This window comes from Lissotriton vulgaris, chromosome 9, assembly GCF_964263255.1.
Source record: "Lissotriton vulgaris chromosome 9, aLisVul1.2, whole genome shotgun sequence".
Classification (NCBI taxonomy): domain Eukaryota; kingdom Metazoa; phylum Chordata; class Amphibia; order Caudata; family Salamandridae; genus Lissotriton; species Lissotriton vulgaris.
Genome location: NC_141697.1, coordinates 225,643,591 through 225,669,518, shown reverse-complemented (window position 1 = coordinate 225,669,518; position 25,928 = coordinate 225,643,591). Strand labels below are relative to the sequence as shown.

Here is a 25,928-nt window from a genome sequence, read left to right as displayed (position 1 = left end):
AGCAACCTGCATGAAAATGCTTAAACATTCCATGGAGTCAAATATATACACAAAAGAGACTCTAAATGACATCACAAACACTAAGCAGGTACACGTAGTGGTGAGGTGAAAGCAAAGTACAAAATACAATGAGCTTTATTTATACTACTGGGAAACATCTACAACATTCACGCAGCATGCTGTGTTCAAGCCACGTTTTCTGTTTGCCTGACTCTGATATGGCCGTCATCACGCTCGCGAGCGTTATAGCACCGTTTCACTTCGACGTCACAAACTATCCCAGAAACTGTGGGCGTTGGCGAGGAGCCGACGTTCGCGTTTTACACTACTCGCCCTTCATCCTCCTGACCCGGAAGCACCTGGTGCTCGCTTCCTTCTGGATTGAAGAAACAAGATGGCGGTAGCGGTGCGGGCGTTGCAGGAGCAGCTGGAAAAAGCCAAGGAAAGTCTCAAGAACGTGGATGAGAATATAAGAAAGCTCACTGGGCGAGATCCTAATGATCTGAGGTATGGTTCTATTCTTCGGTTCGGGAGGCTGTTCGTGTCTTTCCATCAGCACGTGCCAACATATCGTGGGCTTTTGATCGTGCCATGAGCCTCAGACGCAATAAATGTCGTTATATCTACTCCACGCTCTGATGGTACCATCGTTCCAAGCTGTTTCAGTGCCGAAATATTATGTTCGGTAGACGTGGCAGCAAGTGGCGTGAGCGGTGCTCTGGACATAGTAGTTTTAAGACCCTGCATACGTGTTTTTATGAAAGGGGCGTATTCTCCATAATGAATATGATCCTCTTGAATGAATAGGGCTAGTGCGATCGTACTCAAATTATCACCATCACATCCTTACTTAGTATACCTATCCCAAAGAAAATAGTAGTTCAAGGAAACCCCAAAATGTGTACGTTAGCATACCAGTTACGTTTCTGAATGGGGGTGCCAATAAATATAGTTGAAATCGTATTTGCTAAAACGCAACCACTACCATGATATGTGGGTAACTTATTTGAAAGCTCTGTGACGCTGCTAAAGTGGGAGAGGTCGGCTCCAGCAAGCCTTCTTTAAGACCCTAAATGTGCACGGTTCCCCGATCAGGCCTGGTCCTTGAGGACGAACGCTCCGATGCGGTCTTGAGACTCCTTGTCCCGCTCCCCGTCTCTTTCCTCTGCCTCCCACATCTCTTTTGCCCCTCGGCTATCTTTTGACCTTTTCTTCTCACATTTTGGTCTTCCTGTCTTATTCAACCTTTTGCTTTTCTGTCCACTTGTTTCCTCTCAATATTTGTTCTTTTACTTTAGTCTGCGTTTCTCTTACGCTTTGCACCTCACTTCTGCTCAATTCACTTGCCCTTGGCTCTTTCCTCCCTTTTTTATTTTTTTACAAGCACTCATCCTCGCTCTCTTAACTGTTCCCTCAATTTTACCTTTTTTCTTCACTTTCCACTCCCCTTTTTGTAATCTTTCTCCTCCTCCTTCTTCTGTGCCCTTTCCTCCCCTTTGCAGTCTTCCTGTCTTTTTCCGCACCAGGCTCACCTGCCTTCAAGCTCCTTGCACCAGCTCTACAAACCTCCCTTATAGCCCCTTTCCCTCCTGCTTAATGGCTGCCACAGTACGGACAAATATTGTTGGCGCAACAGTCAAGCCTTCACCTGTCGGCAGGCTCCCAGTCACCCACCCATCCTTCGCACCCTGGACGCTACTCTGCAACAGCCCTCCTCTCCTTGAATCCGATTTGCTCCTCCCAGCACTGCAGCTGGGCTTCCCTCTCAAAGGTTGACTCCTCTTGCACCACCTGCCACTTCTCCTGCAGTACAATAGGGGTGGTGATGGACGGAGCATCTGAACCAAACACTCACACCCAGTCAAAAGATCTGGGTTTAATCCATCACCGTTCTTTAGCCCACTCTGCCACTCCAGTTCAGACATGGCCATATGCAAATCAGACTGACCCTGTGCCTCATGGGAACAGGCCAGCCCGAACTGCCAAGCCATGCCTTTCCTGGACTGGAAACAAGCTTCCTAGGACCGGTTTCTGGCATTTCAGCCGTCTTCAGCCTGGCTTGCTTGAATCCAGTGGCAAAGTGAGCAAGGGACTCTCGTCTGAGCATACCCTGCCAACTTATGGCGAACAAAGCGGTACAAAAGGGGGTGGTGATGGACGGAGCATCTGAAACCATCAAACCCTCACACCCAGTCAAAAGATCTGGGTTTAATCCATCACCGTTCTTTAGCCCCCCCCCCCCCTTTTGTACTTCTCCTGCAGACACAGATGGATACAGACCCATGGCGAAGCTGACAAAAGGACCTAAAAATTACCCACCATGTTCTGTTATCAGCAAATTGGACCCACCAAGCAGACAGCACTGTCCAAACGCATTGAAAACTGCACCAACCTCAGTAATATTCACCATTATGAACCCACTACCAGCTCCACGTCCACATCTCAGGACCCTGCTCTCTCACTGTTTCAGCTGCAAGATCAGCAACACCAACTGCTTTGCCCCGGGGGTGGATTTATCCACCTTCGCAATCCTTCATGCCATCAAGACTAGCTGTTAGAACCCCATCTGAAACACGGTCAGTGAAACAAACACCACAACGACCATGCACTCCATCCACACAGGAGCCCCATTGGACCCCTTCCCACACTACATATTCACCAAAGAATTGGATCCAATCACCACAACTCTAACCCCTATACTAAACAACTCCATCAGCACAGCTGTTTTCCAGGGGACCTAGAAGCACACCACAATACACCCCCCTTTTGAAGAAACACTCAGCAAACCCAAAGACACTGGCAAACCAGAGGGGAACTCTCCTTGCTGCTCTACCCTGGAGAAAGTCATCAACGAACAACTCGCCAACCACCTCCTCAAATCCTAGCCTCCTCCTACCCAGCCCCAAATTTAGCTTTAGGCTCAACCACAGCAGCGCTTCCGCCCTCATTAACTCTACAGACAACATGTTACTAATCATGGACCAAGGAGCCACTGCAACCCTCATCTCAACTTATCTGCTTCTTTTGGTGCCGTCTACCACCCTGTCCTCCTTCAACACCTCCAAGAAGCTGACATACTAGGATCCTCTATCTCCTGAATCTGATCCTACCTCGTTGGATGCAACTGGTTCATTGCTTATATAGCTCCTACGCTGATGACATCCTTTCCCTTTAAATGTAGTATCCAGGTGGACTAATTTCACCTTTTGCATGTCCAAAGCCGCCAGTTGGATGATGATGATAAACTGTCTGAATCTCCCCACTGACAAACTGAAGTGCTACTCTTTGTCTAGGACACCTTACTATGGAACTCCATCTGGTGGCCAGCAGATCTCGGAACCAAACTTAGGAACAGTGGTGGACAACCAGCTCTTGTTATCCAGCTAAGGAAATGCAGTAGCCTCCTTCTGTTTCTACACCCTCAAAATCCTCAATTATTTTTCAAATGGCTCTTGGTCAACACCTGCAGAACTATTGCCCAATTCCTCATCAGTAGCAACCTCGACTACAGCAACATTCTCTGTCTGCATCACCACTCAACAAACCAGGAAACTTCATATCATATAAAACATAGCTCCCATGCGCTCTTCCAACTCTAACCCCAAGTGAACTTCACTTTGCACCTTGGAGACCTCCACTGGCTCGCCGACCACAAGCATACTGTCCATAAGCTTCTCATACACAGCTTTACATAACCCAGGTCTCTCCTGCCTCAACAGCAGCATCAATTTCCAGGTGAGATTTGTGCTCTACAAATCATAACATTCCAAGAGTTTGTAATGTTTGTCTTCTCTACATTTCCCTAAACTTATCTTGTGAGAGTTGAGTTTTGTACCTTAATTTGTATATATATATATGAGATGGTCAATCCGGGTGTTGCTAGGTGATCCCATTACGTGCATTTGCTTGAGTTCTGCTCTCAAGTTTGTATTAAGTACATTTTAGACCCTCTGCCTTAGAACCTGCAGTTACTTGGCCACTGTGTGAATTGTAAACGCCGCTAAGTGGAAGTACGTATATGGTACAAAGAATATTTCAAACATCTGTGTGGCCCGGTCCCTTATTACAGTAGACATCATATATCCCAACGTGAAGTATTTCAGATTTAATTTTAAACTCCACTGAGTATGAAGAGATGTTTTACTGCGGAGTTTCTGGGAACTCCACTTTAGCGTTTAAGGCTGAGCTTCGCCTTGTGGCTTTGCGGGCTTAGAAACCGTTGTTGTATTTTAGTTGGAGGCCATGGGGTGAAGGCAAGAAGGATCCTTTGAAGTACATTGCAAGCAAATGGGGATGTTGTATGTAATGAGCACCCTTGGTATGAAAGGCTATGACACCCTTGTATTTGTATTTGTATGTCGATTTGTAGAGCGCGATTGCTGCCCGGGGGCGTCCAAGCGCTAAGAAACCAACAGAACAAGAGGAGGTAGCCCGGCGTTATTGGGCAGCATTGAAGAGGAATGTTTTTGGCTGTTTCCTGAATGAAGTGAGATTGGGATTTTTCCTTAGGTGGAGGGGTAGGGTGTTCCATAGCTTGGAAGCGTTGTAGGTGAAAGTCCTACCGCCAGTTCTTTTTTTTTTTTTTTTTTTAGTTTGGGAATTGTGGCCGTGAAGGTCTGGTTGGATCGCAGATTCCTAGTGGGAAGGTAGTGTGACATTAGGTTGCGAGTGATAAGAGGGCCCGTTTTCCAGAACGCCTGGTGCGCAATGCATAAGGCTTTGAATTGTATTCTTTGGGGAATGGGTAGCCAATGCAGTTTTTTCAGTCCATTTTTGACTGATTGACGTCGAGGGATCTGAAGCAAAATGCGCGCGGCACAGTTCTGCACCGTCTGTAATCTCCGTATCGTGTACTCTGGGGCGGCGAGGAGGTAAAGGGCGTTGTTATAATCCAGTCGTGACTGGATAAGGCCCTGAATGGCTACTTGTTTTGCCTCCATCGGTAGAAGATGGAGTACCTTCCTTAGCACTCTGAGGAGGCCGAAGCAGGTGGCTGCCAGTTTGGTAGATTGGGTGCCGAAGGACAGAGATCTGTCTAGCCACACCCCAAGGCTCTTGATGCTGTCCTTTGGGGCCGGAGGGGTACCCAGGCAGGGTGGCCATAGAGTGCTGAGGGAGTTAGGGTTGGCAGGGCCCAGGAGCATCAGCTCTGTCTTGTCTCCATTCATTTTTAATGAGGAGGAGGACATCCAGTCCTTGACTTCCTCTAGGCATTTCCTCAGCCGTCCTTTTAAGGTCTGGTTAGCTTCCTGTGCCAGTGAGACCACTAGCTGAGTGTCGTCAGCATATGAAATGATCTTAATTCCATACTGACGAACAACTTCAGCCAGTGGCCTCATATATATGTTGAAGAGCGCCGGGCTCAGTGAGGAGCCCTGCGGGACTCCACATTTTAATGGTCTGCTGGTAGAGGAAGATGTTCCATCAAATACCCGAAAGGATCTGTCCTGTAAGAAGGATTCAAACCAAGACAAAGCTTTGTCCTTTATGCCGATGTTTGCCATGCGGTCCAGCAGAGTGTCATGGCTGACCGTGTCAAAAGCCGCGCTTAAGTCAAGGAGGATCACTGCCACTGATCCTCCCTGGTCCAGGATGTTTCTGGATTCCTCGGTGACCATGAGGAGCGCGGTTTCGGTGCCATGTCTTGGTCTGAAGCCCGTTTGAGTAGGATCAAGAAGCTGGTGGTTTTCGAGATATTTGATCAACTGGCTGTTGATGTGTCTCTCTAGGATTTTACCAAGCCAGGGAAGGAGAGAGATTGGCCGGTAGTTACTGAGGTTCGAGGGATCCAGATTGGGCTTCTTTAATAGTGCTCGGACCATGGCTTGTTTCCATTGTGGCGGGACTACGCCAGTAATAATGGAGGAGTTAAGGAGGTCCATGATGACGGGCAGGGTGATAGCCGAGGCTGACATAATGATGTCTGGCGGGGCTGGGTCCCCCGGAGACCCGGATTTGACTTTTTTAGCCAAGGACTCAAGAGTCGAGAGGTTAAGAAGAGCAAAGTGGTCCAAAGTGGGGGAGGAGTTCAGGTCAGAATTGCTTGCGGTAGAGGGGGTGCTGGGAGGAGCAGGGAATGATTCATAAATGGTGGTAATTTTTTGCAGGAAAAAATCTGCCATGTTGTTGCAGTGTTCTGCGGTCTTAGTCTCATCTAGACTGGGTGGTAATTTAATGAGGCTTTTCACGATGCGGAAAATTTCCCTGGGTTTAGATTTCGCCAGGATAATTTCGTTGGCGAAATAGGCTGTTTTGCTGGCCTTGATTTGTTCTTTATATATTTTGAGTAGTTTTTGGTGTTGGATTTTGTTTTCTGGCAGAGAGTCCAGGCGCCATTTCCTTTCCGCTTGTCTACACTGACGTTTTGTAGTTCTGAGGGATTCAAAGTACCATGGAGCTGATTTGTGACAGCGTTTTGTGGTGGTTTTCCATTTAGGTAGGGAAAGGTTGAGTGACTTGGTAATCCATTCCTCATAGGAAAGGTTTGCGAAGCATGGGTCCTCATTAAGCGGGGGTGTGTTACTGGACAGTTTTTTGGTCCATGTCTCGATAGGGAGGCGGGACCACGGTCTAGCTATTCTTATAGTGGGTTTGGTGGCTGGGGGTCTGGTGGTGCGCCATAGAAAAGGGACCAGTAGATGGTCAGTCCAGGGGAGAGGGAGGGGTGGACTAGTTGTCAAATTAGTACAATTACTGAAAACTGGGTCAAGCAGGTGTCCTTGATCGTGGGTAGGGGAGCTGACCAGTTGGTGTAATTGTAACGCGGCCAGGTCGTCGGTAAGAAGAGCTGCTGTGTGATCTGGCTTGGAATCGAAGTGAAAGTTAAGGTCACCCAACAATGTGAAATTGGCGGAGCTGCTGACACGATCTGCCACAATCCGTGCTAGTTGGATGTGGAATTGTTTTGAGGGGCCGGGAGGTCTGTATATGAGGGTGCCTGAGAAGCAGTTGTTCGGCGAGAGCTCCAGACTAAACGCTAGGCTTTCGCAGTCTGGGATGCTTTCTGCAATGATTTGGCAGAGGAACTGCTCTTTGTGAACAATTGCTAATCCTCCTCCTCTGCCTTTTGGGCGGTCTTGGCGGGAGATTTGAAAGCCAGGGGGAATGGCTGTAACCAAGGCTGGGTCTGAGTCTAAGGTCAGCCAGGTTTCCGTTAGGAAAACAATGTTGGACTTGTGCACCTCCATCAAGAGTGCAAATTCGTTCTTATGCTTGGGCAGAGACCTACAGTTAAGCAAGAACATGCGGTACTCGTGGCACTGATCCGAGGGTGGGAGGGGCTTGAGGGTGGATTTGCAGAGGTTGCATATATACGGAAGACATTCAACGTGGTAAGGATGCTGGCTACAGTTCATTTGTAGGAGTTTTAGCTCTAAGAGTTTTTCGGAGCTGTACTGCCTGGGTTTCGTAGTCAGGGGTGTTAGGGGGGTGGCCCTAGGCGCGGACGAGCGCAGACGAGCTTGCCTTATGCGCGCCTCCGGCACGCATTCGTCGCGCCCGCTGCGCTTCCGGCACATACACATGTTTATAGCAAGGGGGCAGTGAAGAGGGCGTGGCCTCGAGTGGGCGTGTCCCCGTCCTAACTTGAGGGATCCAGCTGGTGGGACCGTCGATTTCGCCCTACCCAGCGCTCGTTTTTGGGTTCCAATGGGTGCCTGTGCACAGTAATCGTGCAGCAGACAAGAGGGTAAGTTTTAAAAACAGTCAAAATTTTAGGATTTACACAGTAAAAACAAACAATACTCTGCTGCTCCCGGCTGTGCCTCAGGAGCTGACTGGCTATCAGGGCGCCTGTAGTAGAGCGCGCTATTTGACTGAAATTGACGAAAAAGGGGCGTGGCCTCGAGTGGGCGTGTCCCACTCCTAACTTGAGGGATCCAGCTGGTGGGACCGTCGATTTCGCCCTACCCAGCGCTCGTTTTTGGGTTCCAATGGGTGCCTGTGCACAGTAATCGTGCAGCAGACAAGAGGGTAAGTTTTAAAAACAGAGTCAAAATTTTAGGATTTACACAGTAAAAACAAACAATACACTGCTGCTCCCGGCTGTGCCTCAGGAGCTGACTGGCTACCCTTTCGATGTGAGTATATACTGAACTGATAAACCCACATTTTTATGGTCTACAGGTTGGAGGTTTCAATCAATTGGACCAATTCACAATTTCAGTAGCGGTCCTGTGTGTTAACCACAATACAAACCCCATAAACAAAATTTGTGGTTGAGACCATTACAACAGGAGTTCTGACTATGCATTTTCATAGGCTGTGTCCTCACCCCCCATCTAGCATTAGACAACATCCACATGTACTTCTGTCCTATAGTTACCGCTTAATTTCTGCCTAGGTTCGGGTAGTAATTATGTTTGGGCTAACAACTCCTGTCTTACTTGTACCGGTGGACCTAGATTAAACATTTTAAGAGGGTCAACTTGCACTTTCTTAGTTAAAAGTTGAAAGCAAGATCAGCTAAAAGCGCATCCTTCATGTTAATTCTTGCATGTCTACCTTGTAGGGGCTGTGTGGGCGCATGTCTGTTGCAGGAGAACATCTTTCTCCCTATAATGCAGTAGCCATGTCACCACTGGGCGGGGTGGGGGGGTGAGCAAATCGGCACTCTGGGCGCCTGCTCCAGAGTGTCATGTTTAGACAGCCATTAGGGGGGCATGATGCCAAACTTCCAGAAGAGTGACCATGGACGAACCCTCAATCTGTTCCCGTAGCCCCACCACTCAGATGTTATGTCAGGCCCTTCCTTCCTGATCCTCAATGCGGGCCTCTAAAACATTGACTCTGCCCATAAAAGAGCTCATGTCCCTGGTGGGTTTTTTGGTGACTGGACCGAGTTTGGTGATCTTAATTTCGACTTGATGGACTCTATCAGCAATTTTTGATTGGTTATCCTGCAGTCATCCCAGGTTCTACACTAGGGTGTCCATTTTGGTCTCAAGGGCGACTCTGCTAAATCCTATGACCGCCAATATTGTGTCCAGTTTATCAGCAGGGGATGGGGCCGCAGGAGGGCAGGCTCCCCCTGATCCATTTTGTGTCGTTGTGCGTGCCACTACAACTCCCAAAAGATCGAGGAAGATTGCGTGCAGGGAAAGCAGGAAGGAGAGGTCCCACCACCTAAGGACCAGGCAGCAGGAGACTTGTAGCAGGACCTGCACTGAGCAAGAATGTCCGAGGTGCGGGCCGAGGGTGAAGTGTTCACTGGCTACCGCCCAGAAACCGGCAGACCGAGGCCCCCCACAGTTCTAGGTACTGTAACGGTTCCCCGGTCAGTTGTCACCTGTGTCTGCTCAAAACCCTGCCACTTTGAAAATGCACTCCACTCATCATAAATCTGACATGAACACAGTCCGCCGTAACACACGCTCGTCACAGAGAGTGGGATCTCTGGCCACAAAAAGAGCGTCAACTGAACATTTGACTCATAATAAACTTATGCAACTTTGGTAGACTTGTTGTATTTCTTAAGAGGTTTTTAGTGTTTAAACCACATAGCTTGGAAATACAGACATTTATAAGGAGTTTGGGGGTGTTAATGGGGTGTCTTTAACACGTGTGTGTGTATATAGATAAAGCTGCTGCTTATGCACAGAGGGATAGAGGTTTAACACTTGTGCTGTGTAGCAGTGACACTCTCTTTGAACCTGGTCTGGATACTTTGAATCTGTGAGAGTGTTTGTCTTCATTCAGGAAGCTGGCTACTGTGTGTCACATTATTGTAAGATGGCTACTTATACTCCAATGAGATTGTTTGTAACACCTGAGATCAGCCTGCTGGATTCAATCCCATGTGGGTAATCCAGTAAGTTTTACAAGAGACCAGAATTGATGCATCATTGTACTGACACCATAGTTTTATCTAGGTCACATAATGGCCCAAGTTATTCAGTCCATACCCTGTTCAAATGTATGCTTGCTTGGTGAAGATCAAGCCCATCCTACCCTGTTTGTTGCTGGTAGAATATTATAAGAAGTTCTGGTCCGGGCTAGCTTTTTTTATTGCGCTATGAAGAGTGCTGAGTAATTCAGTGAAATCTTGTGGGCCTTCAAAATGACCTTTTGTTGTTCTCAGTTTGCCCATTGGAGTTGCTTATATAGAGGACTTCTAGGTCCTGGTTATCTCTGTGCTTGGCTACTGCTCTATTTCTGTGAGGTCCGGTACAGTACATCCTTTGTATCTTTAAAATCTTAATCTCAAGTGGTAAAATATGGCCACTAAATTGTGACGGTGGTTAGAGGGTGGACCCAGTTCCCGTTATGATGGGCCTTCCAGGATGTGCCAGCCTCCCCTTCAGGGAAAGCCAAGTATAATGATCGGGTACCCTTTGGCTTCTCTGTGATTAGGAACTTAGCCTCCTCCTTAGTTATTCACCCTACTGCTTCTTCTTTTGTGACTGTTTTGGATGGTTGTCTTTCTCAGAAGTGGGGCCTCTGGGCAGCTGCTTATAACTAGTCTTTCCCAATTCTTGGATTCCATTACAAGACCAGAGGCTACCATTAGGTAATAACCTGTTATTGCTGCCCCAACTTGCAGCCCTTTAAAGACTAATAATACATCACAAAGCCCATAGATTGTTCACGAAAGCCTAAGATAATGACCCAGATTTATACCCTGTGAATCTATCACATCCAGATGATAATGTAGCTTATCAAGAGCTGATTTCATGAGCAGCAGCTTATCATGGAGTTACATTAGAAATAGTCTCTGGAAGAAGACTTTTTATTTGAGACGATAAGGTAGACACATAGAACAAGTCATTCTTCCTATGTTAAAGGGCATGATGAGACACGCTGATGAAATATTTAAGGACCCTGTTGGTGCCTGAATTCTAACACCATCGGATCCCATTTGTACTAAGGGACAGTTCCCTTTAGACTCTCTAGTAGTCTCTAATGCTCGTAAGAGAGCAAACTCACAAACATCGGCAGGTGCACCTCCCCGCTCAAAGGGTCTAAATTGATCGAGGCATCAGGTAAAAGGGTTGCTTCTCAATCTGCTAACCACTGGTGTATTGCCAACACGCAGGGCCTACTAGCAAGGTATGACAGGGCACACCCGGACGAGATGGAAGACATACTTCAGTACCTCCCAGAAGAGCTCAAGGGGAAGTTATATTTAACGACCACTAAAACAAGTCTACACCCCCAGTACACATATGACAAGAACACAAGGACTAGTAGTGGTCGGTACTTTAACCACATGGCTGCTGCCATGATTTTTCCCGTATGCTGGAAATTGCTCTTTTGCTTCACTTATGACGAGCTCAGCTCGTCATCAGCACACGACACCCATGGGTGATGACGAGCTGAGCTCGTCATCAGCAGCGAAAGGGTTAACAATGAAGACTGAGCAAAAAAGAGACAGAAGCAAAAGGCTGTGTGTTGGAAAAACTATGTGTGTGGAGGAACAGAGATGAATCTCATCAGCCCACCCAAATGGCGGAGCCTCATCATCTGGGATTGTAGTAGGTCAAAGTCTAGATAAGGAGACACACCTGATGATGTGTGTATTTCTCCAATTCTCCAAGACCTCCAGTGATCCGACCCCAAATGTTGTGTGGGTAAGATGGTGTGGAAAAATAAATTGCAGTGAAAAGAGAATGTAGGCAAAAATCGAAAAGTGCTGTTTAAAATTGGCTACCATAATACGAAGGAAAACTTTATTGGGGATGGATTCTGGTGTCAAGATAAAAAAAGTGTGACAGTCTGAAATAATGGCTGCCCAAACTAGATGGTGAGGTGGTCAACATGTTTCTGCCATGCAGGGGCGTCTCCCCTACCAGGCTTTCATCAGGACCTTGGAAATACACTACTGCAATAACGTACAAACAATCAAAGTAAATGAATGTTACCACAAGATACTGGATACTCTACCGTCCGCGAACTACTTTCTGCGTTGGTATTTCCAGAATTTCTTAGGGATTCTTTCCTGCAAAAGATTCAAAAACACACAAATATATATCCAACACATGCTCGACATGCTTACTGTCAGCACTTTTTTGTTAAAGTTTATCAATTTGCTTCTAAGTCAACCTTCACAGTGATAGTGCTTGAGAAAAGATTGTATACATTTTATTTTACTCACCCAAATATTCTTGGGAGTAAACCTCACCTCTCCTGCCCACTGCTCAGTAAATAGAGGCCCCGCTCTGTAGTAATGGAAAATAATTATTTACATATATATGGGTTATCCTGTTAAAGTACAACCCAACTTGTAAATGTCCACTACATGTGCTCTCCTCAAAGAGGCACAAAAAAACTTTAGTATTAAGTCACTCAGAGTAGAGATGGCTCAAGATCTCATAGACTGTCAAAAGAACGTCAGACTAGACGAATATTTATATGCTTTCATGAACATTTTAAGTGCTTTATGATGCATTACTTTCCATTAACCCCTTGGCCGTGGGGGTAATTCCCCCGCTGTCCTCGGGTGGGGGAAAGCGCGCAGCGCCCCGGTGCTGATGACGAGCTCGGCTCGTCATGCAGCAGGTGGCGCTGTGACGAACTGAGCTCGTCATGACCACACCAGTTTCCGTGGAACGTTCAGCACAGCAGGAGAATTATCCCCGCGTGTGAGCACCATGGTGGTCATGAGCAATGCGCAACCGTGGCTCATTACAAGCTGAGCTAGTCATGAGCATGGGGGGGTAAAAAGGCTGCATGTAGGGGCAGCAATGAAAGGTTATTGCATAATGTTAGCCTCTGTTGTCTTTAATGAAATCAAGATTCTCTCTGCTTGTTAATTGGAAAATCTCCATTCTCCCCGGCAGTAGTCGCCTGTGCTTGGTAATAGAAGTTCTACACCTTTGTTGCCTGGCTTGATCGTCATTTCTTGTTCCCTCAAAATGTAAACTTCCTCTCTAATATGGATGTGTTATCAAAAATCGTTAAATGGTTGTTCGAATTGCTTTCTCATGTTTTTCAAATACGGAGACCGCTAGGAGACTTGTGTGTGGATTAGGGATGAAGATGGACTTCCATTTATATTGTTACATTTGTTCTCCCATCTGTTTGTTGTCAAAGAAAAACCTCAATGTGACCTTCGAAAATAAGCCATTGAGTTCTACATTTCTTTTAAATTAGATCCCTCTGCTTGTAATGGGGATTTGGGGCTCCTTTGGTCTTGGTATTGTCATCTTATTCCCCTTCCACATCCTGCCTAAAAATGGCTTCCTTCGAGTGTGGTTCTATTTGCAGCTGTGCTAATTCTAGCCTCTATGCCCCTGCAGAGATGCTGTGTTCTTCCCTAGTAGTTCGCAAGCTGGTAAATGTTGGGTCTGCGGTATCAGTTTATTTGGGGGACACTTTCGTTTCTGGCGATTGGTCACTCTTTCGTTTTGTAAAATGTTTGCATTATTAGATAGCGCTTGTGTTAAGGAAGTTTGATCAAGTCTCTTAAATGAATGAACAAACTATATTTTTGATACTTGTTTCTGTCTCTAGTATCTTAATGAGCATGGTGCCAGGTCTTCTTTGTTGTATTAATGATTACCTTCAGACATTCCTTGATTTATATCTATTTGGCTCAGAACTTTCCTAAATGGATCTAGTAATATGCTTGGTTCTTTGGTAACTGTTCGGTCCAATTGGACTTATTTATAATTGTGCATCACACTGAATTGTAGCTCAGCATTCCAATTACTGCGTTCTTATGTCAAACTGCTCAAAATCACACCGCTACCTCTTTCATCCATTATGCGAATAACTACACTTGCCGGTTACTGTTGGACACTACGACTTAGATGACAGTAGTAGAACCCCCGATATCTACTTTAATTTAGGTGCATTATAATCACAAAAGATACAATTTGAAAGCTAACTTGGTGCCAGTTGTATGAAATGGTTTATGGAAATCATAATTTAGCTTGCCGTCAGTGGAGTGTGTGCTGCTAGCTGGGTAATGTTTGAGTAGAGACTGGTGCTGGCAGGCATGCAAAAGTTTGTGTCTTATTATCCGTGCTGTTGCATGCAGTATGATATATAAAGAAATGGTTCTGACGGGCCGGTGTCAATTGCTTTGTAGAAGTGAAATCACTGTATCAGCAACATTTGACTTTTTGTGAAGTAACAATGATTTTTTGAAAGTTTCAACGTCCCCACTGGAGAACCAAACTGTACTGTTTTAACACACCATAAAGAATTATTTTTTTAGTCAAAAAAAGGAATTTGTATTGTACACAAATTACTGAACCTGACTGTCAATAAAACAATAAAATGTAGGATAATAGTGATTAAAGTACAAATAGTAACTTTGTGATAGGTGGAAAATGTGCTATACATATATTGTACAACTAGATAACACGTAAGAGCAACAATAGTAATGTAATACTGTCCAATATTCTCAATGCATGAATACGCTACCCAGGAATGACTTTGTGTTGGGGCCTGTGCAACTGCGTGGTTTAGCGTGACTGCAATGTCGACGTTTCGACCCTAGGAACAAGCTCCGCTTAACATGCGTCCAGAGCGGGTCTTCATCAGGACAAGGTAGAGGGGAGGGGTGATCATAAAATGGGGTGTGGCAGAAGAGGAAGCGATTAGACTAGAAGAGGTTAAGGGGATACACCGTAACCCAATCCCCAATGGAATGGGCAATACTCCTACATGAGTTAAAGCACAAGATCCAGACACCCACAACATCCCAGTCAACCACTATGGCGTCACAAGACCCCCCAACCCCCCTCAGCCAATGCGTGCACACCCGAGAGGAGCCTATCTCTCTCCCCCCCCCCCCCCCCCACCCCCCCTTCCCAGGCATAGCCCCCACATGAATCGTGACTTAGTTGCGGCCACTGGTGAACCACAGACTACATTAGTGCTCTTGTTGGTACGGCCCTACCCTCCCCTGTCCTCACCATCCAAGTTATTCCCACTGGTTAATGGACTGAAAACAATACCAGCACACTTCCACGACTGCAGCGGAAATACTCAGACGAGCTCATAAAACCAAGCACACCATTGCAGATGAAATACCCACAGCCACATACAAGTGGAGCATGAAGGACAATCCAACACCCTACATGTCCACTACTTATCACAAAGGCAATTTAATATATTTACAGGATAGAAAACTACATATGTTGTTGCTTATATCTGTAACTGTCACCATTAAACTTTAATAAAAAGATTTTTTTTTTTTAAATGAAGCTAATCTACGTCTTACGCAGGCCACAGATCCCCAGCAAATTACTTACTACAGCTTTAAGATTTTATTTCAGTGTAGCTACTAGGGGGATTCTGCGCAGTTTTTGATTTAATTTGGATTTTTTAATTTCTAGAGGTCTTGCATTGTAGCTGTTCGGAGGCCGTTGAACATTTTCTGTACAATCCAAATAGCGGTTCGGGTTGTATTTGTACAATTAACATTGCACTTTTAGGATTGTCTTGTGTGCTGTAATATTTGTAATAATGTTTTTTCTTTCTGCCTACAGGCCTGCTCAAGCTAGGCGTCTTACCATCTCGGGCCCTGTTGTCGGAGTTGGTGTTGGTGGAGGTAGAGGGCGTGGTGGTGTATTGTTGAGGTAAGAACTTAAATTGAATCAACAGTACACATTAGTTTCTCTGGTTATACTTAGTAATACTCCGGTTGCTAATAGCTTTCTTTATGAAGGAGCCAGTGACTTGTTAGCCAACAATTTTAGATTTAAATGCACATTTTTTTAAAGATATGTAAAACATCCAGGTTCAGCTTCATAATTTTGAAAAAATTAGCACTTTGTGTAGCTCTCTAAAAAAAGCGCTAGCAAAGCCTCCTATTCGCTCTTGCACACTGTTTGTGCACCCCTTCATCCTGGTCTTTTCTCTGTTCATGTGTTTCTAGTATTCATTTGATACATGATACATTTTTTTTACGTATTTGTAAGAAAGTGCTCCTTTTTAGGTCTCGCCTGGCGTTGCAGCGCGAACGTGCTGTCGCGAGCAAGGCTTATTGTCAGCGGCATGCCTCTCAAGGGAGACAGACCGGGGCACGCGCGGCTATTGTGGTCTGTGGACGCGCACGTCCAGCCCAGCGCCGTGCACATCTCCTGTCCCACATTCACAGCAAGTCACCCTCTCGCCTCTCTCAATCACGCACACACACAGCCACTCATGCATGCACACGCACACACCCCTCCCCACCTCAACTCACTTCTAAAGTTCCCTTCCATCTTCCCGCCCAAAAAGCACTCCCAAAGTAAACCCCCTTCCGTTGAATTAAGACAACTTTTCATCTCTTCCAAAGAGCTCTACTGTGAACTTAATAGTGCCCTCCTATCTGCCCTTGCAAAGTGCCCTGCCTGCTCAAGTCCCAAGTGTTGCGAAAGGTGAGCTGCCATCTACCCTCCCTTAGTGCCAAGCCTTGCCAAAGTGTCCTACATCTACAATAACCTTTCTGACTGGGGCGGCAACCTCCCAAGCGTGCCTCCTTTCGCCTCCCAAAATAAAATCTTTAAGCACCTGATTACTTCTGCTATGCTATCGACTCTGAAAGAACTTGAAAAGCGAAGGCAAAGAACACCAATTGGAAAGCTGGTTCGCGCAGACTGGCACGGTAGGGGTGGAGTAAGGAAAGGCTGGCTGCACCGCCCCATGAAGCCTGTCATTGGCTAGGCGCGAGAAGGACCAGCCCGGAAAAGATGACACAGCCACACCGGAAGTGATCGTTGAGCCACCTCCCAGGCAGGGAGCAGGATTCATCCACCCCAGATGTGAATGCCCCACCTTCACTCAGGCGGATGCTGTTCAAGTGGTGGTTTACGGAGACAAACGTACAGCGGCCAGTGCTGTTGCCTTGGTGACGGGGCTCTTGGTCAGACCGGCCCTGGCGGTGGAAGGGTGACCTGGTAGACAGGCGCCGTCCTCGCCCCCAGCAGCGGCATTCCAGCAACCTGGAGGAGGCACAGTGACAACATAGAAGTAGGCAATGGAATCCAATGCCCCACAGCCTCTGGGAGGCCCGCGAGAGACCGGTATCCCTGGCTATTCGTGACACTGCCCCCTCTCAGCCTTGCACCTGTTTTTCGTCCGTATCCCACTACGTCACCTGCCGTTGATTTTCTATCGACCTATTTGTCTACTACACCTCTGCTCTGCTGTATGTATATTCTCTGTTTGCAACTTGGTATTTTGTATTAACTGCTAGTTTTTCGCTGTTAAACGCACTGTCACCATCATCTAGTTTTAGCTGCGCTATATTGGAAACTAATGAAATACATTGCTCCCACCCCATGCAGTACAGCCAGCTACTGAAGCACAGCATAAGATAGGTGCACAGCGAGAGGTGGATGGAGAGTTAAGAGTCCAGGGGCCTTCGATAACAAAAATGGCTATTTTGAGAATTCTATTTGGGCCTGTCACAGCTGCCGGCTCTCACGAAGATTGTGGAAAAACACGTTCAGGGTGTGCTTTCCAATTTTCTTGAGACCAACGAGATCTTGCATGCCACCCAATCGGGTTTTCGTCCCCATCTAAGCACAGAGACTGCGCTCCTTGAGGTCGCAGAAACCATTAAAGGGGTTCTGGACTCTGGGGGCAAAGCCATGCTGGTGATGTTAGACTTGTCGGCGGCGTTCGACACCGTCCCCCATGATGGCCTTCTCGCAAGACTCTTTGAGATAGGTCTACGGGGGACGGTGTTCGACTGGTTTTCCTCCTTTCTAGCCGGCCGCCGGCAAACGATCTGGGCTCCGCCTGATTCCGCCGTGATGCCGCCTCTGGGAGTCTGGGTCCCACAGGGCTCTATCTTGAGCCCGACCCTATTTAACATCATGACCCCGTTGGTGGCGTTGGTGGAGTCGTATGGCGCCCAGATCGTATCCTACGCTGACGACACCCAGCTCCTCTTCTCATGTAAGAGAGGAGGTGACTTTGATGAGGAGAGTATCCGGGATTGCCTTGGGGCTGTTTTTCAATGGTTCCAACTGAACAGCCTCAAGTGCAATTCCGATAAGTCCGAGGTACTTTTCTTTGGGTGTGACACAGAGCCAGATTGGCAGGCCTGGTGGCCGATTAATATGTTCCCTCCGTCTTGTTCCTCCCAGGTTGCCAAGAATCTGGGGGTCAAGATGGATAATGGGCTAACATTGAAATCCCAGATCCTCGGGGTGTCGGGCACCTGCTTCGGCATCCTCAGGATGCTGCGGAGGTTTCTTCCCCTGCTGTCCGAGGAGCACCGGAAACTGACAGTGCAGGCTCTGATTGGGTCCAGGTTGGATTATTCCAACATTCTCTACCTGGGCCTTCCAGAGTACTTGTTGCAGCGGCTTCAAGTGGTGCAGAACGCCGCTGCGAGAGCAATCTATGGTTTAAATAGACGGTCCAGTGCATCGGGCCTGTTGAAAACCTTGCATTGGCTTCCCATCCGTAAACGGATTGCCTTCAAGGCTCTGACTCTGGCCTATAAAGCTCTCCACGCGGGGGGAGCAAAGTACCTTCAAAAGAGACTGGTCTTTTATCAACCGACCAGGTCTTTGAGGTCAGAATCCCTGTACTTGGCAGTTGTTCCGCGTGTAAAGAGAGCGCGCCTCGGAGGCCGCTCTTTTGGTTTGCTGGCACCACAGTTGTGGAACTCTCTGCCGCTTGCTTTGCGGGGAGCTACTAGCCTGCTGGCTTTTAGAAAAGGCCTTAAAACCTGGTTGTTTACTCAGCCTGTTTTTCCTGTATGTTGTGCTTGGCACTTTGTTCTTTCTTTTATCGGTGTTATGTTATTTTGTCGCAGCCTTCCTTTTCCAATAAAGCGCCGGGACACTCTTTTTGAGTAGCCGTGCGCTATACAAAAGAATAAATAACATAACATAACATGTTCAAGTTGTTGTGGATAGTGCACGGGAGAGTAGATTTGTGTATTTAAGCAGTGTGGTACATTGTACTAGGGACAGTAACCCGGTATGTGTATGGCCTGGTGATACATTTTTTGGGAACTTTTCTGGATATTGTCCGAGTTGTGGGCTCTCCAGACCCCCCTGCCAGCACAACTTAGTCAACATACCAATATGAGATGGGTAACCCATTGGGCTGTAACTTTTAGGCAACAATCTGTCCTGTGATACACACAGGAATACTGGTTGTTATAGAGTTCCAAACCTTTCACCATGAATAGATACACTCAAGAATACGCATTAAGAACACACTTTCATGATTTTGTTAAAATCAGAATCCCATGCTAGTGTATACAATATGTATAGTTGTTACTAGTAAAACAAACAGAATAGTGGCAACAAAATTACTTAACAGAATAGTAGGAACATTGTAACCAGTATTTCTTGAGCCCCTTGCTTCAACTCATCTATAGCTCTGTCACTCTTGTTCGAATGTATAGCCCTATTGCGTGCAGCTCTTCGTTGCTTTGTAGCTAGGATACCACTTCATAAGGCTTATGCATAGGAGAGTACATGGGAGGACAGAGGATTTTGAAGGAGCGCACCTGGAGGTGGAGGGTTCAGGAATCCAAGGGTGGTAGGGGATATAATTTCTCTGGAGTTGTTTGGGGTCTTATGTGAACTCTCTGGATATCATGATCAGGGTGTTCTCTTGAGGTAATAATCTCGGGACTGGGATAGGTTTAAGTGGCAGGCCGGTCTGACGTGATGGGAGATGTACTGAGACAAGTCCTGGTTCAGAATCAGGAGGTTGTGTATCTTGACCTGTATGAGTAAGGGCATATCTGAACTACAGCACTCTGATGCTCAGTATTTTCCTGGAAAGGATGACTGCAACAACTGTAGAGTTCAAATTCTCACTCTGAGACATCGTGTAACTTTTTTAAAAAAGCGCGACCCCCTTTTACTCCATTTTAGTTTCTGCCAGGCCGCTCAGCTTCTGCAACAATACGCTTGCCATTTATTTATTTTTTATGCTGACTTAAAACCCATACTAAAGTATATACAGCATAAAATATAAAATAGGTACATTTTCTTTCTTCTACTATGTCTTTGCTTTGCTCTGCTAGATCCAGAACATTCACACCTCAATCTATTATCTGTTTTATCAAATTGTATGCACCTTGTTTAACTACATTGACTCTTGGAATTATGCTCTGTAGCGGTCTGTGCGCGCCTCGGTCTGTGCGCGCCTCGGTCTGTGCGCGCCTCGGTCTGTGCGCGCCGATGCTGATGGCAGCCCAGGCATCGAAAGACCACGACGTAGGGTCAGCGGTGGCCAAAAGAACCTCCTGCATCCCATGCCAGGGATACCAACGAGGGAATAATGTCAAAATCGAAATAAAATTGTGTCAGTCTGGAAGCTTGAAACTATCATACCAAACCTTTGAAGACCGAAACCACCATACCAAGGAAAAGGATCTAACTAGTGACGGACGCCGAAAGGGTTCTCCAGATGGAGAAGACGCAAAGAAGCAGAAATGACTGCACTCCTTCAACGGAAGGAGTACCACAAGGCACTAATTGAATACAGAATTCCTTCAATCCATCCACGACCTCAGAGGCTGAGGAAGAAGATAATGTCCTCGAAACACTTGCTACCCCCAAACCTCAATAGGAGGATGTCGAAGAACTCGTCGTCTCAGAGAAAGGGGAAGCAATAGGAACTTTTGCAGAAGAATGGAAAAACCTTTACAGAGTCCTGAAAGTCTGTAGCTACCCTTCGAAGGCTTCACCATCAGACAACATTGCCTTTTATAACAGCCTCTTTAAAAGAGCAGCAGATACTTTCGGGGTCACCTTTTAGGAGGAGAAAGCAGACTCACATTTTCTCCTTGAAATATTGATGCCATCATTGAAAAGGTACTCCATACCTTCCAGTGCTACCAAGCATACTGGAAAGAGCATAGAGGCTTTCAAGGGAGTGACGTCGAGGGTTGAGAAGGAAGTACAGACACACCCCAAATATATTCATGGAAACACATTGACAAACTCCACTGTCACGGCAAGGAGAAGGAGCAACTTTCTCTCCTTCCTCCACTGGTCCACACCCACAAAAAGAAAGTAAGAGAATGACCATGGTGAGAAGGAAAATGGAAAGGCAACAGCAATGCAATTGTCCATTGCTAATTCCAGTGCCCTCCTTAACAGATATTGGTCACCAACAATGGGACGACATCGAGGAGATAATGAACAGAATCCCTGAAGAGGTTAGAACAGACTAACATCTAAAATACAGGAGGGGAAAAACATAGCAAATACCTACATAAAGTCTGCTCTAGACGCAGCTGGTACTGCCAGCAGACAAATATGCACAGGTACAACACTCGGAAGGCATACCTGGCTGAGAATCTCAGGCTTCAGGTAAGAAGTGCAAACAACCATAATTATTAAGCCCTTCACAGGAGATGCCTTGTTTTGACGTGAAGTAGAGTAGTCCTTCCAGCAAATAAAGGACAATGAAATGGCTACGCCAATGGGGACCTTGCAATACAGGGGCACCTTCAAAAGGTGAGGAAGTAACCTCCGAAGACCCACAAGAAGGGAGTACTCTCAGGAGGACAGCAGGCGCAAGGCAGCGTAGAGCAGTCTAGCCAACAGTCTGGAATCCCATCCTGGCAGCTACAACAAAGACAATCCTTTCGGGGCAGAGGAAGAGCCAGGGGACAACCCTCCAGGGGGGCTAGCAAGCTCCAAGAGCATTGCTCAGAAAGGGCCCCCCACACAGCATCATTGGGAGACAGAATAGCGTATTACCCGCAAGAATGGGAAAATATAACCACAGTTGGATTTTAAACGTGGTGCGCCACTGATATTGCACAGAACTAAAAAGAACCCTCCCCCCGAAAGAAAGTTCTTAAACAGACAAAAGAGAAGGTACCAACAAAGGAGCACAACAAAGAAAACTACTCCCCTTATTTCTTGGTACCAAAGCAGGATCTCACTGGAGATACAATGGTGGGCATCCAAGATTATAACACTAGGCAGACCTTTCAAATCACTAGCTCCTTCAGTGACCATTACAACAGATGCAATTTAAACTTCATAAGACGACACCTTCCTAGAGATGAAGACGTTCTGGCACTAAAAGCATTCCAAGTCACATTGCAGGGAAGACTGTATTATTCCAGATTGACTATTCAACAGCGTTTTACCTGAACAAACTGTGAGGAACAAAGTAATTTACCCTAAGCAAACTAGCTCATTAGATATGGCAATGGGCTATACCAAAGAGAATCAGTCTGCAAACAATTCACCTACCAGGAAAAGACATCACAGAAACAGATCAGATCAGATCAGCTCAGCAGGCAGGCAGAACAGTGGCTCACACAAATGGGAAATAAAGCAGAAAAGTCTACAATAAGTATTTAGACTCTGGGGGACTCCAACAATAGACCTATTTGCAACAGCGGAGGAAGGAAAATGTAAATTCTTCACCTCAAGGTATCAACACCACATCAAAAGCCAATGCCGGGTCACTAAATTGGTCACTGACATTTGCCTACATACGCCTTTCCTCCGATCCCCCTACTACAGAGGGTACTTGAGAAAGTCAGACAACCAGGAACAAATCTAATTCTCATAGCCCCTCACTGGGCAAGACCAACCTGGCACTCAAGCCCATTTGAACTGTCCAAGGGACAAATGCCCAGATTCAACGCAGAAAAAGACAGTCACCCGGCACCAGCAACATTCAGCTTAGCAACTTGGTGCCTTAGTACATAGAATTTGGACATCTAAATTTGCCACAAAGAACAATGGAACTACTAAAAGAGGCAAGAAGGCCAACCACAGCTATGCAGCTAAGTGGAAAAGGTATCTTGTGATGTAAGGATAACATCTACACAGAAAACATTAATATCTCCGCCATTTGCTAGACAGTACAATCAACTATTCACGCCTCTTCACCAGTCAAGAGATTCCTTGAGGGTTCAAAAAGATTTGCACCCCCAAGGAAGACTCCAGTCCCTATGTGGAGCGTAAACACTGTTCTAAAACCGCTTATGATGGGGAACATAGTTTACAACAAAACTTTTACCACGCACTACCATTACAACGCAGGAATTACGACTTTCGCTGGAGGGCGCTGTTGGATAGGGAATAGTTTAATTTTCTATCCATCACCTTCCCTACTATCCATGGGGACTGGAGTTGGAATCGAAAATTAAACTATTCCACTATCCAGCGCCCCCCAACACGCAAGTCGTAACGACGTGCGTTATAATACCTGCATTATAAAGGCATGCGTGGTAAAAGCATGCGTTGAAACGTCATACAACCCTTATGGCAGAGCCTGTGTAACCTATGCACAAACAACAAATGGAGGCTACGGAAAACCACAACCTACGTGGAGCACAGCTACGGGCAAAATTGTCTAAAAAAATTACACAAACACTTATCTGCTCAAATACGCTCTATTTGTAAGAATTAATCGGTGATTTTTCATCAGCAGAAATGAAATTAAGAACATGTGAGCTTGTGCACTTGATTTAATCAAAAGCAGAATACATTTTTATAATCCAGTGTCATCTCATTAACAAATGAACACAAATATTAATTTCGACTTCATACATATGTAAAGTGCATTAACAGAGACAATCCTAATGCATTTCGGGTTCAGTCGGAACCCTTCATCAGGGGAAGAATATTGTAAAAATAAAAGAGCTTTGTGGACTCTGCTGAGTCCTCCTCAGGAATCTACAACACAATAATTATAAGGGTATCAAACACAAAGTCTTGTCCTGTCAAATATAAGCATCAAAACAGTACAAATAGGTTGATAGGATTTTCACTCAAACGAAAAGAAAATGGGTGAGTAAGCTGTAGAACGTGTGGCTGTGCAACCCTGTGTGCAACGTGAAAACGCATTTGAAAGTTGATCTCGTACGTTTAGCTAGAAACCTAGTAACAAAAGTTCAGAGATACACCCACTTTGAAACTCTCCCGTGTGCTAAAAATCCTCTGTCATATATCTAAATGAACTGGGTGAGTCCCTGATGTTAAATTACATGTCGGCAATGGACTCTTACCCTCTGCAAAAAGACGTAATCAGCGTCTCGCTGAAAAAGAAATGACATAAACCACTGTAATTGACTCCAGTCAATCCCAGAAAAATGCAAGTGGTTACAGAATAGAAGACGACTGCAACTGGTCTTACCTGACTTGGCGTCTACTGGTCGTTAATCGTGCGGTCCCGTCTCGCCGGTGTACTCTGTGTGCTAAAAACGCGAGTAGAGTTAATAAGAAGTCTTATTGCAAAGACAGTAATTAAACTATTTAGTGGGCGGGCAACGCAGCGGTTCTCACCATATCTGAAACTGAGTAAAACACAGCCTCTCGCTCGAAACGGGCGCCTGTAACCGTAGCACGTACACGATACCCGGCATGCGAAGCGTATTTAATGAAACAGTGTATTTAGTACAATGGCCGGCTGGGTTCACGTCCCAACACTGACAACGTACAACAAACTTTATTGTGCATATGTTCGTGACGAGTCTATGAATAATGTACGTGTAACCGCGAAAACAAGTCCTCGTGATCACCATAAGTAAAGTCACAAGGTGAGCAAAAATGGATGAGATGTATGCAAAGTTATATAAAAGTTCACTCGATTGCGGAGAATTTATGAAACTAAGAGAAAACCTAATGGGCAGAATAGGAGACTCAAGACCACCAGAAAAACTAAGGTGTAGAAATTCAAAAATAATACATGTTACTCAAATGAAAAAGACAAAAGAAAAGGCTAAGGAGATGTGAAAATGTCAGTGTTGTACACTGTAATATATCCTAAACACTTTGAGAACCTACTGACCCTGGTGTGGTCACTGACTGGCTTTAGGCAGCCTACCACACACAGACCGGTTTCTGGACCCCTGGGCGGACAGCTTCTGCTCTCTGGGACCAGACCAATGCACATCCTGGGCAGAGGTGTCAACTCCTCCCCCAGGATGGTCCCAGTATTTGAAGGGGAAGCTTCAAAGTCCTGCTACCTTTGTAATGCGACCCCCCCCCCCCCGCCTCTGCTGCTAGCAGATGGCGCCCTTGGTTTACACCCCCACTTTCCGCTGGAGAACTAGCAGGAAAACTTAGAAAGGTTAGGAGGTATGCCCTCCTTTGCCAACTCCACCTCTCAGGTAAAGAAGGCTAAGTTGAGCACACTTTTCAGTCCCTTCCATCTCGAAGATGAGGTGACTCCTCTAGTGTGTGTGGCATAATGGAGGGTGTAGTCACCCCAGGTAAGGGTGGTCCCTACCTGCTAATCTCCTAAAACACCCCCTAAATTTAGTATCTAGGTGACTCCCTAGGTACGAGTTACCTGCGACCTAAGACACTGCAGTAAAGCCTGAAAACTACTTTCTACTTCGTCCAAGCCCTACCAGCCTGTTTCCAGCTTCCAAGACCCTGCAAGAAGATGACGCCTGTCCTGCAGTCGGCGACTTCCAGAAACCCGAGTAAGACTACCTGAACTTTAAAAAAGACCAGAACTCCTGAGGATAGAGGTTCTGTTCCTAAGAATACAACACTTATGACTGCCGGTGCCCTGCGGATCTGCAAGTCCTGCCCTCTCTGCATCAGACTATTACGTCCCGTGTCCAAGTGGCCCACTTACTCATAACCGGTCCCCGGCGATCCTGGCCTCCCGTCCAGCGTTGTCTCACCCCTCTTGGACTTCACGACGAAGCCTGAATCCAGAGGCTCCCCCTGACCGCGATTGGCTTCTTTAAGCAGACTCCGACAATCAAAGGCCCCCTGTATCTGAATGCCCTGTGCCTTGGTGAGCTGACTCGACGGTGGCCTTACGACCCTCTACATCTTTGCTTTCCTCTGCTGTCGCAGAATCTCCATTGAAAGCTTTGGGAGCTAGACACTGAATTTTCTCCGTTCTGGGCCGCCCCTGTGCCACTGGTGGTGTAGATTTGCTGCTGCTTTGTGCACCCGCCCCCCCCCACCACCCCTTCTGCTTGACTTGACACCCAAAACTTGGCACCTGCAACAAATTTACTTACCTGCAAGCAGTGTGGCTTCTGGCACTTCCAGCCTCCATTGAAACGCATTGGGCCGAAC

At 46.4% G+C, this 25,928-nt stretch overlaps 1 protein-coding gene across 1 annotated transcript in view; it reads left to right on the top strand.

The window, feature by feature from the left end:
* Positions 1-356: 356 nt before the first annotated feature.
* Positions 357-25,928, top strand: part of PNN (pinin, desmosome associated protein) — a 108,722-nt gene continuing 83,150 nt past the window's right edge. The window contains exons 1-2 of the mRNA XM_086937352.1: positions 357-507; positions 15,438-15,527. Coding sequence (XP_086793478.1) covers positions 395-507; positions 15,438-15,527 — 203 coding nt within the window. The 5' untranslated portion in view covers positions 357-394. The remainder of the gene's footprint in view (positions 508-15,437; positions 15,528-25,928) is intronic.